Here is a 15760-nt window from a genome sequence, read left to right on the forward strand (position 1 = left end):
TTGATTTCCCTTTCCAGTTTTATTTCCTTCTCTTATCTGCCATATTACTGTGTACTCGCATTCCAACAAACTCAATAGCTTAAACATGCTGTGTGTTTTCAGGACTGGGTTTGCCTTTCCCTTCTGTATTGACAAGTATCTTTTTGATCTTCAACTCCCAGTTTTCATATCACCTCATGTGAAATCTTTCCTTGCTTTCCTATAAGGCTGCTTAAGCATTTGTATATTATTAAGAGTGTGCAGTATTTAATCTATATTATAGTATAATTGTCTTCTAACATCTTCAGTTGCTTCCATTAGACTGTGAAAATCCTTTGAGTGTAGTAAAAACTATTATCTTGTTCATTTTTGTACAAAGTATGTCTGATATGTAGTACATGCTCATGCACATTTTTTGCGTTAAGTCAAATTCATAGTATGGACCATATAAACAAATTAGGTTTATTAGAATACTTATTAATAAATAGAAATACTTCATACTTAAAGCAGCATGTAGTAGGTAAGTATTTGTTGATTAAATCAACTGGTTTTAGGATCTTTATAAACAACCCTAAAGTATACAGTTCCAGATATTTTTCTTTTGCTCAGTAAATTCATCAGAGAATGTCTACTTGATGGCAGTTTATTGGCCTAGTTTATTACTGTTTGTCTGAAAGTAACAACATTGCATGTCTCCATTATTTAAACCTTTCACTATACAGAATTATATATTAGTAAAGTGTTAAGTTAAAAATGACTTGAATATTTATAAATTTCTTGACATTTCATTCAATGTAAAGTCAGTATAATTTTATGTGAATTTTAATTATGTTTTACTATTTTCAATCCATATAGATATATTTTATTGTTGTTATTGTTGTTCTTATTGTTGTACAGTTGAAAATGCCATGGATTGTCTATTAGAATTATCAGCCACTGATGCTAAGATAGAAGAATCATCTTCAACAAACTTCGTTGCTTCTGAGAAACAAGTAAATGCAGTGGAATGTGAAATAATGGAAAAGTGTCCTCCAGAAGAAGAGAGTGAAGATTCAAAAATGGATTCATTTTTGGACATGCAGCTAACTGAAGACTTAGATTCCTTAATACAAAATGCTTTTGAGAAATTGAACTCTTCTCCTGATAACCAAGCATACTCATTTTTGCCTTTGCAAGATGTTAATAATTTTAGTGACCCGAGTTCATTTATAAGTTCAGATTCAAGTAATATGATTCCCATTCTTTCTACCCAAAATATGGATTTGAACAGTGAAAATTTAGAGCATTCTGTCTCTGCATTAAGTTCAAATTCCTTAACTTCACGTTCAGTTTCAAATGGGTCCAAAAGTTTTACAAAAGATAACACGTTGGCATTGGAAGATTCTCTTCTCAGTAGTTCTTTAAATGCAGATAATGACTCTTTGATGGATGGCAGCAACCAAATTCAGAAAGAGCTTTCGGAATCTGAGTGTGTTAAGACTCAGTTCTCTCAAGCTCCTGTAGATTTGGATGCCAATGAGCTTCAGGCTCCTCTAAACCTTGCTGTCCAAAATCCAGGGCTTGGTTTAATAGGTACAGGTGGAGATCAGAAATCCACGTCTGTCCCTGATGTTTTTGTACCTTCTGAAGAATTCAGTTTCCAGCCACACAAACATACGGAACTGCCGCCAAAGGGGAAGGATGTGAATTACTGCCCAGTACTAACCCCTCTCCCTCTGCTGCTGCCTCCTCCTCCCCCTCCACCAATGTGGAATCCAATGATTCCTGCTTTTGACCTCTTTCAAGCAAACCATGGCTTTGTAGCTCCTGTTGTAACCACAGCTGCACACTGGAGGCCTGTCAACTATACATTTCCACCCCCAGTTATTTCTCATACTTCCCCAACAAAGGTATGGAGAAGTAAAGAGGGAACAAGTGCTTACCAGGTACAAGAAACTCCAGTTTCTCAGGTGGTAAGAAAGAAGACGTCATCTTATGTTGGACTAGTTCTCGTTCTTCTCAGAGGCCTTCCAGGATCTGGAAAATCTTTTTTGGCAAGGTATGAGGTTTAATTGAGTTTAAAATATGAGTATAATGTGTGAACTTGAATATTTATAATAGCTTGACTATGTGAAATGTTTTTGCTTCATAGAGATGTTTACTAATTTTTTCTAACTTTGTAGCTAATAGCACTGTTTTCTCCAGAAGTTTTTATTGAATTCTTTTGTCTTAGAATATCATTTTGAGAGACAGAATAGAAGAAAAATATTAAAGGTGATTTCAAGATTGTGAGCTTGTGAAATCAAAAGAAATAAGTTCATGTGGAAGGGAACTAATTTAAGTGGGAGAAGGATGAATTCAGCTTTGATTATATAGATAAAGGGCCATAATTGATTTTGAATTCAAGGAAGTCTTAACAAGAATTCTGCTGGTAGTTGGAAATTTGGAATTGTAGCATGTTGTTAAATAAGGTTTAGAAATGTATAACATGAAGGAAGAGAACATACGATGAACCATTGGTAATCAGGGAACTTCAAATTTTCAGTGATTTTTTTTTTTTCCTTGCAAAGTGTGGTACCCTCAGTTGTTTTATCTCATATATCCCATCTGTGTGTTTTTTGTAGTTAAGATATGTTGTGGATGTCTTGGTCTCAGAGACCAGAGTCAGGGTTAGAGGCAACTTCGTTATACTTTCAGTGATACTTGTTAAAGGGTGTTGTTTTCAAAGTTTCTTCAGTCCTTTTCTTTAAATTCCAGAATATTTACATCTAATTTATTTTTTTTTGCCAGTTTTTCCCTTTTCCTTTTAAGTTTTATCTGTTTTCTCTCATGGTTTGCTGTTCTCAGCTGAGTCTTTTCTATTTGATTCTAGGTATGTCTAGTCTTTGGGAATGTTCATGTATACCTTGATAAGCTCATTTTCAGTTGTTTTTTTAATGTCCTTTCTAAGTCTGGATTTATCTTCCAATAAATTTCCACATATTCTACTCATATGTTTATAAATATATTCTTCTGTAGACATAGCCTTTCTCTTTGACTTAATGACCACAATAATAGGAAATAATATTATAGATATTACAGTCAATTATGATACTTCATTTTGTGAAAGATTGAAACAAAAGTGAGCACCTTAAAAGATAATAGAACTGTGACACAAGTTTGAAGAAGTAGGTTTCAGAGGCCTGAGAGCCAGAAGCAGCTACAGTTAGAGATTAGGAAGAGAAAGAAATGCTTGTCACAGAGTTGGAGCTTGCTAAAATTTGAATGAAAAGAGATAAATAACTGGGAAGGGCAGAGATAGGTAGCTGAGTTTTCTCAGAGAGAGTGGCACAACAGTGTTGGAAAATGACAGATGAAAAAAGACTTTCAGATTTATTGGAAAGAAGGCCACGAATGGCTGTCTTGAAAAATAGTTTTGTTGCCTTGGAAAGGTGGAAGACCTTAAGACATTAAAGAAGCATTTATACTAAAGCAGTTAAGGAGAAAAGTTGGGTAACAGTTGAAAAGGGATCTTTAAAGTGTGGTTAAAAATTAAAAAGATAGCTGAGATAGATGTGAAGTATCAGAGGGGAAAGCTTAGAGATAAAAGAGAAGATAAATATAGGAGTCTTAGAAAGTGAGATCAAGTGAGCATTCACTGCAGTGTAAGTGAGTGCAATTTACAGGATGGATGCTCAGGGATTAAAACAGCACCTCTTTCTCTTAAAGTGAGAGTGAAAGTAGCTCAGTCGTGTCCAACTCTGCGACCCCATGGACTATAGAGTCCATGGAACTCTCTAGGCCAGAATACTGGAGCAGGTAGCCTTTCCCTTCTCCAGGGGATCTTCCCAACCCAGAAATCAAACAGGGGTCTCCTGCATTGCAGGTGGATTCTTTACCAGCTGAACCACAAGGGAAGCCCAAGAATACTGGAGTGGGTAGCCTATCCCTTCTCTAGTGGATTCCAACCCAGGAATCAAATAGGGGTCTCCTGCATTGCAGGCGGATTCTTTACCAACTGAGCTATCAGGGAATCCCATTTTTGCTTAGTAGATAGTAATAAAAATCAAATTCAAAAGATATATTTTAATATGAGAAAAAGAATCTGAGAGTGTATATATATATATATATATGCATAACTGATTCACTTTGTTGTACACCTGAAACTAATACAACATTGTAAATAAATTATACTCCAATACAATAAAATCAATAAAATAAAATAGGTTTTTATTGGCATATAGTTGGTTTACAATTTTCTGTTAGTTTCTTCTGTACAGCCAAGTGGATCAGTTGTACATATACATATATGTCAAGAGGGTAGCACTGTTGTGTCTCTGTGGATTCTCTTTGCTTATTTTTTACATGTATCTCAATTATATAGAAGATAAATTCCAGAGTCAAGAAAGAGAGATGGGGTACTTTCCTGATGGTCCAGTAGTTAAGACTTCACGCTTTGGATTCTGTCTCTGGTTGGTGAGCTAAGATCCTGTAAGCAAATGTGGCCAAAAGAAAGAGAGGAGTCAGAAAACCCCTATAAAACTATTTTATCTTTGTATTATTTATTTCTTAAATTAAAAAAAAAATTTATTTTTGGCTGCATTGGGTCTTCATTGCTGCGCGCTGGGTTTCTCCAGTTGCAGTGAGTGGGGGCTACTCTAGTTGCGGTGCATAGGCTTCTCATTGCAGTGACTTCTTATTGCAGAGCATGGGCTCTAGGGCCTTGGGACTTTGGTAGTTGTGGCACATGGGCTTAGTTGCCCTAAGTTGCGGCACATGGAATCTTCCTGGACCAGACCAAGGATTGAACCCATGTCCCCTGCATTGACAGGTGGATTCTTAACCACTGGACCACCAGAGAAGTCCTTAACTTTGTATAATTGAGCTGATTAAATTAATAGTCTAAGAGTTTCCTCTACTTTTGAAGTAGAATTAAATATCAAGGTACTTGCCTACCTGGAAGTGACCTTCAGCTTAGAGCGAGTAAGATAGATCTGTGTGTGTCAAGTGACCAGATGAGGGAGATGCATGTGATTGATAAGAATTTTGAAGCATTGTTAGTTACTGGTTTTCTTGATATTTAAAATTGTGTTAACCTTCATACCTTTATAGTAAGGACAAAGGACTTCATAATATATTTTAAAAGTTTCTGAAATAATAATTTACATAAAGCAAAGTAGACTTGCCTCAGGTCGGTTTCCTTGGGAGTCAGACTTCTGCTTAGAGATTTTCAGTGTGATTTGTTTGAGAAATAAAGTGTCTTTATTCTTTTAAATAATGATACTTGAATTTTTAATTTGGGTTATGACCTTGCAAAAATCAGGAGAGAGAATTTATAAGAAAAATTAATGAAAATAATTATATTTATCGTTCACAGGACTTTGCAAGAGGATAATCCAAGTGGAGTCATTCTTAGTACTGATGATTATTTTTACATAAATGGACAATACCAGTTTGATGTAAGATACTTAGGAGAAGCACATGAATGGAACCAGAATCGTGGTAAGGATTAGACATCAGGTGATGGGTAATATTAAGAGCAATATAAAGGAAAAAATCTGCCGAGTGTTTTTATTTTGAGTGACATACAACTTTTAAGTTGTAATTAACTTTCATTCTAAATTATAACTATATAATATAGATAAAATTATAACTATAGCAATTCTTATTACATAATAAGTGGAGGAGGTAGTCTCATAGATCTGTGATGAGGATTAAATGAGTTAATTTTTGTAAAATGGCTTAGAACATTGCCCGGAATGTTTAAGTTTTATTTAGTCAGTGGAGATCTTGTCAGAAGTAAGTCAGATTTTCTACATTGGTCTGGAAATAGCTCAAGATGGTTACAGTTGTCTGGCACGCTCTGGTTCCAGTTTCCTAAAATAGAATTTGCATTGTTAACCACTAGTCTTCCCTAGATTGGCTTAATTTTTGCATAGGATTGTGTGAGAGTGGAAAATGACTTCCCTCAAACTAAACCAGCAGAAAGGTTGTGCAACTATTCACTGAAGATGGTTTTATCATGAAATGTTTAGTTATAAATAGTTTGAATTTTATATGAAAAAATTCTTGTTAAGACATATAGACAGTATTTTACTTAGCCTTTCTTTTGTGATAAATGCACTATGAAGGCTATTCTTGAGTCTGTCATCTTTAGACATGGTTAAATTTTTCTATGTTCTTTCTTAAACTAAATATTAAAGTGAAAATCAGGAATATGAAAATACCAACACAAAAATAAAACAGTCTGATGTCATCAAGTGCAGTCTTGGATTTGCCAGTTACCAGCTGTGTGATCTTAAGCAAGTTATTTGTACTCTCCAGGATCCTGTGTCCTCATCTGTAAAAGAGTTTAATAGTACTAAACCCCCAGAATTCTTATAAAGGTTAAATGAGAATGAAGAGTGCTTATCAGTAGTAGTTCAACTTGCCTTTCTGTAACAACAACTGCAGCAATAATAATTTGAAATTAATTGGCAGAACTTTTTAAAAAAGGTTTATTGAGTGAGATAAGAGTCAGATAGTTTTAAACATATTCCTTGTTTTACAACCATCACCACAATCAAATTTAGAACATTTTTATCACTTCAGAAAGACCCTGTACCCATTAGCAGTCCCTCCTCATTTCTCCTTAACTTTCTCCCAGCCCCAGGCAACCACTGCTTCAGTTTCCATAGGTTTATCTATTCTGGACATTTTATCCAAGTAGAATCATATAATATGTGGTCTTTTGTGAATGGCGTTTTTTTCACTTAGCGTAATGTTTTCAAGGTTCATCTGTGTTGTAGAAAGTATCAGTAGTTCATTCTTTTATATGGCTGAATAATATTCCATTATGTGGATATGCCACATTTCATTTATCCATTCATTAGTTGATGGACATTTGTATTGTTTTCATTTTTCGGCTATTATGAATAATGTTGCTTTGAATATACCTGTCTATGTTTTACCTTTCTAGGAACTGCCAAGCTATTTTCCAAAGCAAGAGCACCATTTTACATTCTCAGTAGCAGTTTATGAGAGTTCCAACTTCTCTTCATCTTTACTAACACTTGTCTTTTTTTTAATTAAAAAATTTTTTTTAATCTGATCTTTTGAACTATGGCTATCCTAATGGTCAGTGTTAAGTGGTATCTCATTGTGGTTTTGATTTGCATTTCCCTGATGGCTAATGATGTTGACCATTTTTTTGTTTATTGGCTACTTGTTTATCTCCTTTGGAGAGCTTTCTGTTTAGATCTTTTGCCATTTTTAAATTGGATTATTGTCTTTTTATTGGTTTTAATGAAAACTTCCCCCCTATTTATGCTGACTATACATTTAATTTACACATCAAACTTAGACCAGACAGTTTTTATTTAATTTCTGATTATAATTTTAGTATTTAAGATTTATTATTCAGCATTTTCCTGTACTTTAGTTTTTCATATACTCAAAATAGTATTTAGAAGTACTAGTGGTTTAGTTGCTAAGTTGTATCTGACTCTTGTGACCCTATGGACTGTAGCCCGTCAGGCTCCTCTGTCCATGGGATTTTCCAGTCAAGAATACTGGAGTGGGTTGCCATTTCCTTCTTCAGCGTATTTAGAAGTAGAATTGTGAGTAAAATTAGCACATATCTATGATTTTCAAATTATGAAATTTCAAATCTAATCAATGAGATTAGATTTTTAAAACATACTGTTATTAAAAGTGATTTCTCATTTCTGTTTTGCAGCAAAAGAAGCATTTGAGAAGAAGGTGTCTCCTGTAATAATAGATAATACAAACCTACAGGCATGGGAAATGAAGCCATATGTTGCTTTGGTTTGTACCATAAATTGTCGTAAGTCTTTAATAGTGGGTTTGGAATTTTGGGGGCATACTGATACTTAAGTGAATTCAAGCAAACAGTCCTGACTTTTTAGTAAGTTAGCATTCATTCATTACTAAAAAGCTGACTTGGGCACTCTTCTTTCATGGCACCCTGGCTTATTTCTGTTATAGCACTAAGTACATTGTTTTTATCAGGAGGTCATGAGTTAACTAATTTTTGTCTAGAAAACACCAGATAGTCAATATTTTAGGTTTTGCAGGCCACAGTCTGTTGCATATTCTTTTTAAACAATCCTTTAAACATAAATATATATATATATCCTTAGTTCCTAATCTGTTCAAATATTGGCTGGTGGGCTGAATTTGGCTTTAAGCCATCTGTTTTTCTTGCGGGTAGGGCTATTGTTTTATTCATCATTGAATCTACAAAGTATAGCACCGGCATATACTGAATATATATTTGTTGAGTAAATTGATGAGTGAAGCTTTTGTGAGTATGTGTATTATTTGTTTTATTCTCCCAAGATTAGCACATGTCTGGCACATTAAATCTCAGCTTGTTTCTTTAGTTAATGAATGTTATACTTGTTATTCTGTATTTTTAACACATCCAGCTTATACCCCCTTTACTGTGCCTAGTGTGTTTATACTGTTTTGAAGGTGTGATTCTTTACTTTGCTAAAGAAAATTATGTTTCCTTTGAAAGCAAGTGAGATTTTACTTCTGTGCAGCGTGGTAGAGGAAACAGACTTCTTTGGGAGCTGAAATTCAGTTCACTTTCTGGCCTTAGGAGTTCCTAATTTCTAGACTAATATATTTACCACAGGGACATACTTCCCCCTTAACCTTACTTGACTCCTCTGTAGGTTTTTCTTAGCTCCCTGCTGTCATCTTAGAAAATTTTTTAATACTTTATTTTCCTTTGTAGAAAATAAAGAAGTCCCCAAATTATATGTTTCTGATTTTCATTTAGACTTCAGCCTTCTATAATGTTATCTTTTCCCTTATTTATTATATAATAATTAAAAATATAAATCCTTTTTCCAATACTGATTCCTTGACTCTTTCCAACTCTACTTAGAGATATGAAGGACTCCTGTTTATCTTAGATGCCAAATGCTTTTGTCTTCATACAGAAGTAGATGCATGAATTACTGTAGAGAAGAGGATCACCTTTTGCTTCGTTTGTTATTAAGATAATGAAAGGTATAGAAGAGAGGGATAGATTGGAGATAATAGTCTATTACCATCTTGACTGTCATTCACAAAAGTAGCTAAAATAGTAAGTTAGGGATAAATAGGGAGCAGTCAAGTAGCTTAGTTTCTACTGGCTAAATATAAATATGGCAAAGTAGTATTTTCCCTTGTGGGCTGTCATATCGGTTGACCTAAGTCAGAATCCTCTTAAGTAATATAACTTATTGTTAAGATTTGTCCATTGATATGGGAGTTGAAAAAGTCTTTAAATGCTTAGTCTCTTTTTCTCTGTTTGTATGTGTGCATTTAAAATTAATTTGATTCTAAGAGCTAAATATACCCCTTTAGGTAATTAGAGACCTGGACTATTGCCGGCCATTGAATAAGTTATAGAAATTTGGTATTGAGGTGAGGAGATGGAAGTGAGCAGGCTCATTACAGGGTATCATGTCACTACCTACCTTGGTGTCTGGGTTGATCTTTGGACTTTTCTTCCCCCCCACCCCCCCCAACCCCTGGACTTTTCTCTCAGAATGACAGAAAATAGCAATGACCACTATTGGCATCTTGTCATAAAACTGAAGGGATCAATAGTGGGAGGTGAGGTCAGAGATGTAATGGTGGTCAGGGAGATGGCAGGGCAGACTTAGGTAAGGGCTTATGCGTAGGTCTCTGTGAGGACTTAGGATTTTACCTTGAGTGACATGGAAGATACATTAGTCTGCTCAGGTTGCCATAAAAATTACCATAGACTGGATAGCTTAAACAAGAGGAATTTTATTTTCTCACAGTTTTGGAGACTAGATGTCCCAGATCAAGGTCCAGGAGGATCGAGTTCTGTTGAGAGTTCTCTTCTTGCGTGGCTGTCTTGCTGTGTTCTCACATGGTAGAGAGAGCAAGTTCTCTGGTGTCCCTTCTTATAGGGACACTAATCTTACCAGATCAGTGTCCTAAACTTTTGACTTCATTTAACCCTAAATTATTTCCATAAAGGTCCTGTCTCTAAAAGCAGTCACATGGTGGAACGGGAGTTTCCACATACAAGATTTCAGGGAATAAATTCATTAGTTCATAACAGGGTTTTGAGCAGAGTAGTAACATGATCTGACTGTTAAAAGAATCACTGTAGGGCAGTGTTGAGAACAGACTTGGGAGTCGGGGAGAATGGAAGCAGGAAGGAGACTTGTTAAAGGGCTTTCATGGTAGTTAAAGTAAGAGATGACATGGTTCAGACCAACATGGTAGCAGTGAAGGTCATGGTGAGTAGAGACTAAATTCTGGATATATTTTTAAAGTAGAGCCAATTGAATTTCTTATTGGATTGATACGGATGTGAAAGAAAGAGAGGCATTAAGTATGGCATCAAGTTGGGTTTTGGCCTGTGTAACTGAAGATTGACATCAGTTGAGATGGAAAAAGTTCAGGCAGAATAGTTTCTCTCTCTCTCTCTTTTTTTTTTTTTGGCATTGTGGTGCCAAAATACTAGAGTTTTGAAAAATAGTTTCCCAATAACTGTCACTGGGAATTCCATGATTCCCTGGCAGACCAGTAGTTAGGACTTTTTGCTTTCACTGACGAGGGTGTGTGTTCAACCCCTGGTTGGGAAACTAAGATCCCTCAAGCTGTGCAATGTGGCCAAAAAAAAGAAGAATGCTTTGTCATTTAAAATAGTTTTAAAATGATAAAAGTCATGTATATATTCTGATAGGTATTCAAGCCATAAAAAAGAAAGCCTAAAGTCCTGTTCCCTTGAGGTAGATGCTTTTCATAGTATTTTTGAGACTCTTTCCAGAAGTTTTCTATAATATGCAGATTAATCTTTTTTATTTTAGTGAAAATTCTATATCTTACTTTCTTAACATTTACATTAAGAACATTCTCTCAATAACACATAGAGGATTTTAAAAGCCATTGTATGTATTTTCATTGTATGACTATATCCTCCTTTATTTAGCCAGTTCAATATTAATAGACACTGAGTTGTGTGTATTCTTTTGCTATTACAAATAATGATGAATTAGATATTCTGCTGTATATATAATTTTGCACTCTGACATAAGTTTTTATCAGTAGCATAAATTTCTAGAAGTTCGTTGTTGGATCAAAGAGACTTCATCTTGCCAGGTAACACACTCATCAAGATAGATACTCTTTTATATTCTTTCAGTTTTAACATGCTGTGAATTTGGGAAAAATTTAATTTAATGAAAGTAATTATTTAAAAATGCATTTATCTTTTTTGTATGTAGTCTCAAAAACATAAATATAAAGTCCTTTTCCGGGAACCGGATACATGGTGGAAATTCAAACCGAAGGAACTTGCAAGGTAAAAGTTGGAGCTTATATAAAATGTTTTAGTTTTGTGAGAGTGATAGAAAGTCCATCTAGATTATTTTCCTCTTATAAATAATGAATAAAACAAAATGGATTAGATTGTGGCTTTGCCACTTAAAAATTGACAAATTTTTTATTTCCTGTAGGTTCTCTTTTTCAGTTTATGAAGAATTTGTATCTTTTTATTCTGAAATTGGGTTAATAACCAGAAAAATTCCAGTTGTCTTATATAGCCAGTACTTTGTTACTTATTGAAAATATAATGTCAGTATCTGAAACTAGAAGAGACTAGGGTTTGGCAAACCTGAACTATGTGCCACTTGGAAGGAACAAATTGTAGCTGCCTGGAAACTTACAGTGCTGGAGGAAGTGAGAACGTGTAAACAGAAAGGGTAGCAAATGTTAGCTGTTCGGGTTTTTCACTACTCGCTCTGCTTTATAATCTTGTAAAAATACAAGATTATACTTTTTTCTTTAATTGTTTAATTTGGATGAAAATGTTATTCAGGACATGGACAGTGTGTTTTGTTTTGTGCTTTGTATTCCCATAGGGGTCAGGGTATTTTCTTCTTGGTAATTTGAACTGATTTCAGTACTAACTGAAGGACATCTTGTCTTCAGTATATTTACAACATTGTGCAACCATCACCACTATCTAATTAATGAATGTTTTCATCACCTCAAAAAGAAACCCTGTACCTGCTACTCCTAGTCTCTCCCAGTTCCACTTTACCCCTTGGCAATCACTAATCTGCTTTTCTGTCTCTCTTAATTTACCTGTTCTGAACATTTCATGTAAGTGGAATCACATGTGAACTTTTGTGTCTGGCAGCTTCACTTAACATAATGTTTTCAAGGTTCACCCATGTTGTAGCATGTATCAGTATTTTATTCCTTTTTATTATCCCCTTGATACATTATTAGATTTGGTTTTCTAATATTTTGTTTAGGATTTTTGCATCTGCATGAATGAGTGAGATTGACTTACAGTTTTTATTCTTTGCCCTGTCTTGCCTGGTTTTGGTATGATGGTTTTAGGTTCATAGAGTTAGTTGGGAAGTATTTTCTCTTTTTTCTGAGTTACGTAAGTTTGAATGTTTGATAGGATTTACTTATGAAACTGTCTGTATTGTGTATTTTCTTTGTAAGAAGTTTCAGTTGGAATTTGTCCATTATACCAAAGTTTTCAAATTTATTAAGACTTTTTATTAAGATGGTTGATATTCTCTTCAAGTTTAAATCTCTGCTACATCTATACTTAGTTCCCCTTTTTAATAGTAATATGTTTACATGTATCTTCTTTTTTTCTTGTTTATTCTCACCAGAGATCAGATTTTTTATTATCATTTTCAAATAAACATCTCTGCTTTGTTGAGCTTTCTATTATGTTTGTTTTATGTTTGATTCATTTCTGCTTCTCTTTTATTCTACTTTCTTTGCTTAAAAAAAACTATTGCTTTGTTTATTGTTATTTTTGTAAGGCTTGAACTGAAAGTTCAGGTCATTTTCTAGTATGAGCATTTAATGCTATATATTTCCTTAACTACCATGTTAGCTGCTCCTAGAATTTTACTGTGTAATATCTTCTTTTAATCATTTATTTTCTAGTTTGCATTACTGTTCCTTTTATTCTTTAACCTTTGGGTTATTTAGAACTATATTTTGAATTTTTGAGTAGATGAATATAAAATTTATCTTCTCAAAAAATTGATTTTCCACTTTACTGCAGTAGATAAGATTGTGTGGTTTGTATCAAACTAATTCTCTGATATTTTTAAAGATGTGTTTTACTAGTTCATTATCAGTTTGTTATAATGTTCATATTTGCTTGATAAGAATTTATAATGGTTACAGTGTATTACTATATCATTAAATCGTGCTTATTCATTTGCTCACATTATATATAATTTTACTTTTTTGAGAATTTTGCTTAATGGGTTAATCTTTAAGAGAGGGATGAGAAAAATCTACTGTGAGAGGTGTGTTGAAATCTTCCTCTACCACCATTATGTTGATTATATTAGTCTTTCCCTATAATTCTATTTTTGTTGTAAATATGCTGAGGATATTTTTTGAAGTCCATATCTTAAGATCTTTGTATCACTCTAACTGAAGCTTTTATCCTTTATTAGTGTTACTTTTTGTCATAAAATCTAATTATCTAATATAAATAGAAATATACCAGCTTTTTTTAGTTGGTATTTGAGTGTTATTAATTTTTCTATACTTTTCCTTTCAACCTTTCAGTATCTTTATGTTTAGGTGTATCTCTTATAACCAGTATGGCTGGATTTTAAAAAATTCACTCTGTCTTTAGCTTTTAACTGATATTTTAGTTTCTTTACAGTTATTTTGGTTATTCATATAATTGGTCTTCTTTCTTACTGTCTCATTCTATGTACTTTTTATTTATCTCACAATTTTTGTGATTTTTTTTTCCTATCACAGAAGATTAAGTATTTGATTTTTCCCTCCTATCTTGTCTTACTTCAGATTTTTAAAAATTGAATGCAGATTTGCTTGCTCATTTTTTCCTTCTCTACTAGTTTGGAGATTACATATACTATTTTAAGTCTGTTAGTGGATACATTAAAAGTTTTATTGTGCAGACTTTTAAGTTAAACCATTTTCTTAGCCTTCCTCCTCCCACATACGAAAACTTTCAAACATATTAACTCTGATAATTTACCTCCCTTCCAGCTTACAGGCTCTGACTGTCTAGAATGTACAGGTAGTATTTGTTTTCACTAATAATTTAGTTATTGCTTTGTGCTTAATTTTTCTTTCATCATAGGCCTTTCATCTGAGAATTTTCTTCTGCCTGACATTCATCTTTTAGAATTTCCTTTACAATTTAGGCATGCTTTATGTCAAACTTTTTTTTTTTTTTTAATCTGGAAGTTCTTTTATTGTGCTCATTCTTGTAAGCTTTTGCTGAGTGTATATATTCTAGATTTACAGTTTCTGTTATTGATAACATTTAACTGTCTTCTGGATTCCATTACTATTGTTGTCAGGTATAATTCTAATGGTTGTTTTCTTTGTAGATAATTTGTTTATCAAATTTCTAGTTGCTTTTAATACGATTTCTATCTTTGGTGAGTGACAATTTCAGTACTGTGTTTCTAGTTGTGGATTTCTTATTTATCTTGCTTGGGATTTGTTGAACTTGTGAGATTAGGAGATTAATGCCTTTCATCAGTTCTGGAAAATTCTTTAACCATTTTTCTTTAAATTGTTTCTGTCCCATGTGTCCTCTCTTCTCTTTCTGGGACTTAGATAGATACATACTAGACCTTTTTGGTCTGTCCTCTATATCTACGTCTCTTAACCTCTCTTTCATATTTTCTATCTCTTTGCTTCTTTGTGATCTGAAACCAGACAAGATGGAGGTATGTAAATATGAAAGCCAGATTTGCCCAGCTGGCAAATGCTGATACTACCCCCAGGATCCAGACACTAAACCTTGGATCCAACCTGAGATAGGAGAGTTGCAACTGAGATGTTTTCGTTAAGATAAAACTCTTAAAGAACTAAAGCATACCATCTTGCCTCTTGGCAGATGCAACTCCTGATGCTGTATGAATGAAAGCACCCTCAGTTTCAGGCCTAAGTATTCCCATATATTAGATTCAGCTAAGTATATGAGCTTTTAAACAAAAACAAAGAAATAAGCTACAATGAGTGAAAGCACAAATATAGCCGATTTCATATTTGGACATCCAGAAACTTCAAATAGGAATTTTTTTTCTCTTTGCTTAAACTTAAGATGTATTAAAGTGTGTGTATAATTTATTTGGGATCCAATTTTATTGTAATAGGAGAGTCCTTTGGGACATCTTGTCTGCTGTACTGATGTAAGTAAGAGCCTCTGAGTGGAATTTTTTTAGTCACTAGTTAGTAATTAATTAAAACGATGGCCATATTCTTATGACTTTTTTTTTAATAGCACTTGTGAATAAGTTCTTTTAAAGTTGTTAAGATTTGCTTGCTTTTTTCCAACTTGATAAAGGATGTTTGGAAAAGATTGTGTGGCATGATTAAGAAAATAGTAATTTAAGACATCCTGAATAAAATGAAAATTAAAATTAAATAGTTTAATTGTGTCATAATAAACCAGTTTTGACATTTTTACATATTAGAAATGTTTGTTTTTTTGACATTGTATGAGCCGATTAAAAAAAAATGTCATTAGTGATGTTCCTCCTTCCCTTCCCCCCCCTGGAATTTTTAGGCGTAATATTCATGGGATAAGCAAAGAAAAAATAACAAGAATGTTGGAACACTATCAACGTTTTGTTTCAGTGCCAATAATCATGAGTTCTTCAGTTCCAGAAAAAATCGAACGTGTTGAGTTGTGTGCATATTCTTGTGACAGAAGTACTAGGTAGGTTAAAGTCTCTATGTACCAGAGTTCAATTTGAAAACCTAATTTTAAAAGTGTGATAATTTCGAAGGAATTCCCTGGTGGTCCAGT

General features: G+C 33.7%; 1 protein-coding gene across 2 annotated transcripts in view; it reads left to right on the forward strand.

The window, feature by feature from the left end:
- The window catches only part of LOC102173648 (NEDD4-binding protein 2), a 57378-nt gene that overhangs the window by 3307 nt on the left and 38311 nt on the right, over positions 1 to 15760 (forward strand). For both annotated transcript variants that reach the window (XM_018049382.1, XM_013964594.2), the window contains 5 exons: positions 877 to 2017; positions 5315 to 5439; positions 7655 to 7743; positions 11199 to 11275; positions 15518 to 15670. In XM_018049382.1, coding sequence (XP_017904871.1) covers positions 877 to 2017; positions 5315 to 5439; positions 7655 to 7743; positions 11199 to 11275; positions 15518 to 15670 — 1585 coding nt within the window. The remainder of the gene's footprint in view (positions 1 to 876; positions 2018 to 5314; positions 5440 to 7654; positions 7744 to 11198; positions 11276 to 15517; positions 15671 to 15760) is intronic.

Source organism: Capra hircus, chromosome 6 (genome assembly GCF_001704415.2).
Source record: "Capra hircus breed San Clemente chromosome 6, ASM170441v1, whole genome shotgun sequence".
NCBI lineage: Eukaryota > Metazoa > Chordata > Mammalia > Artiodactyla > Bovidae > Capra > Capra hircus.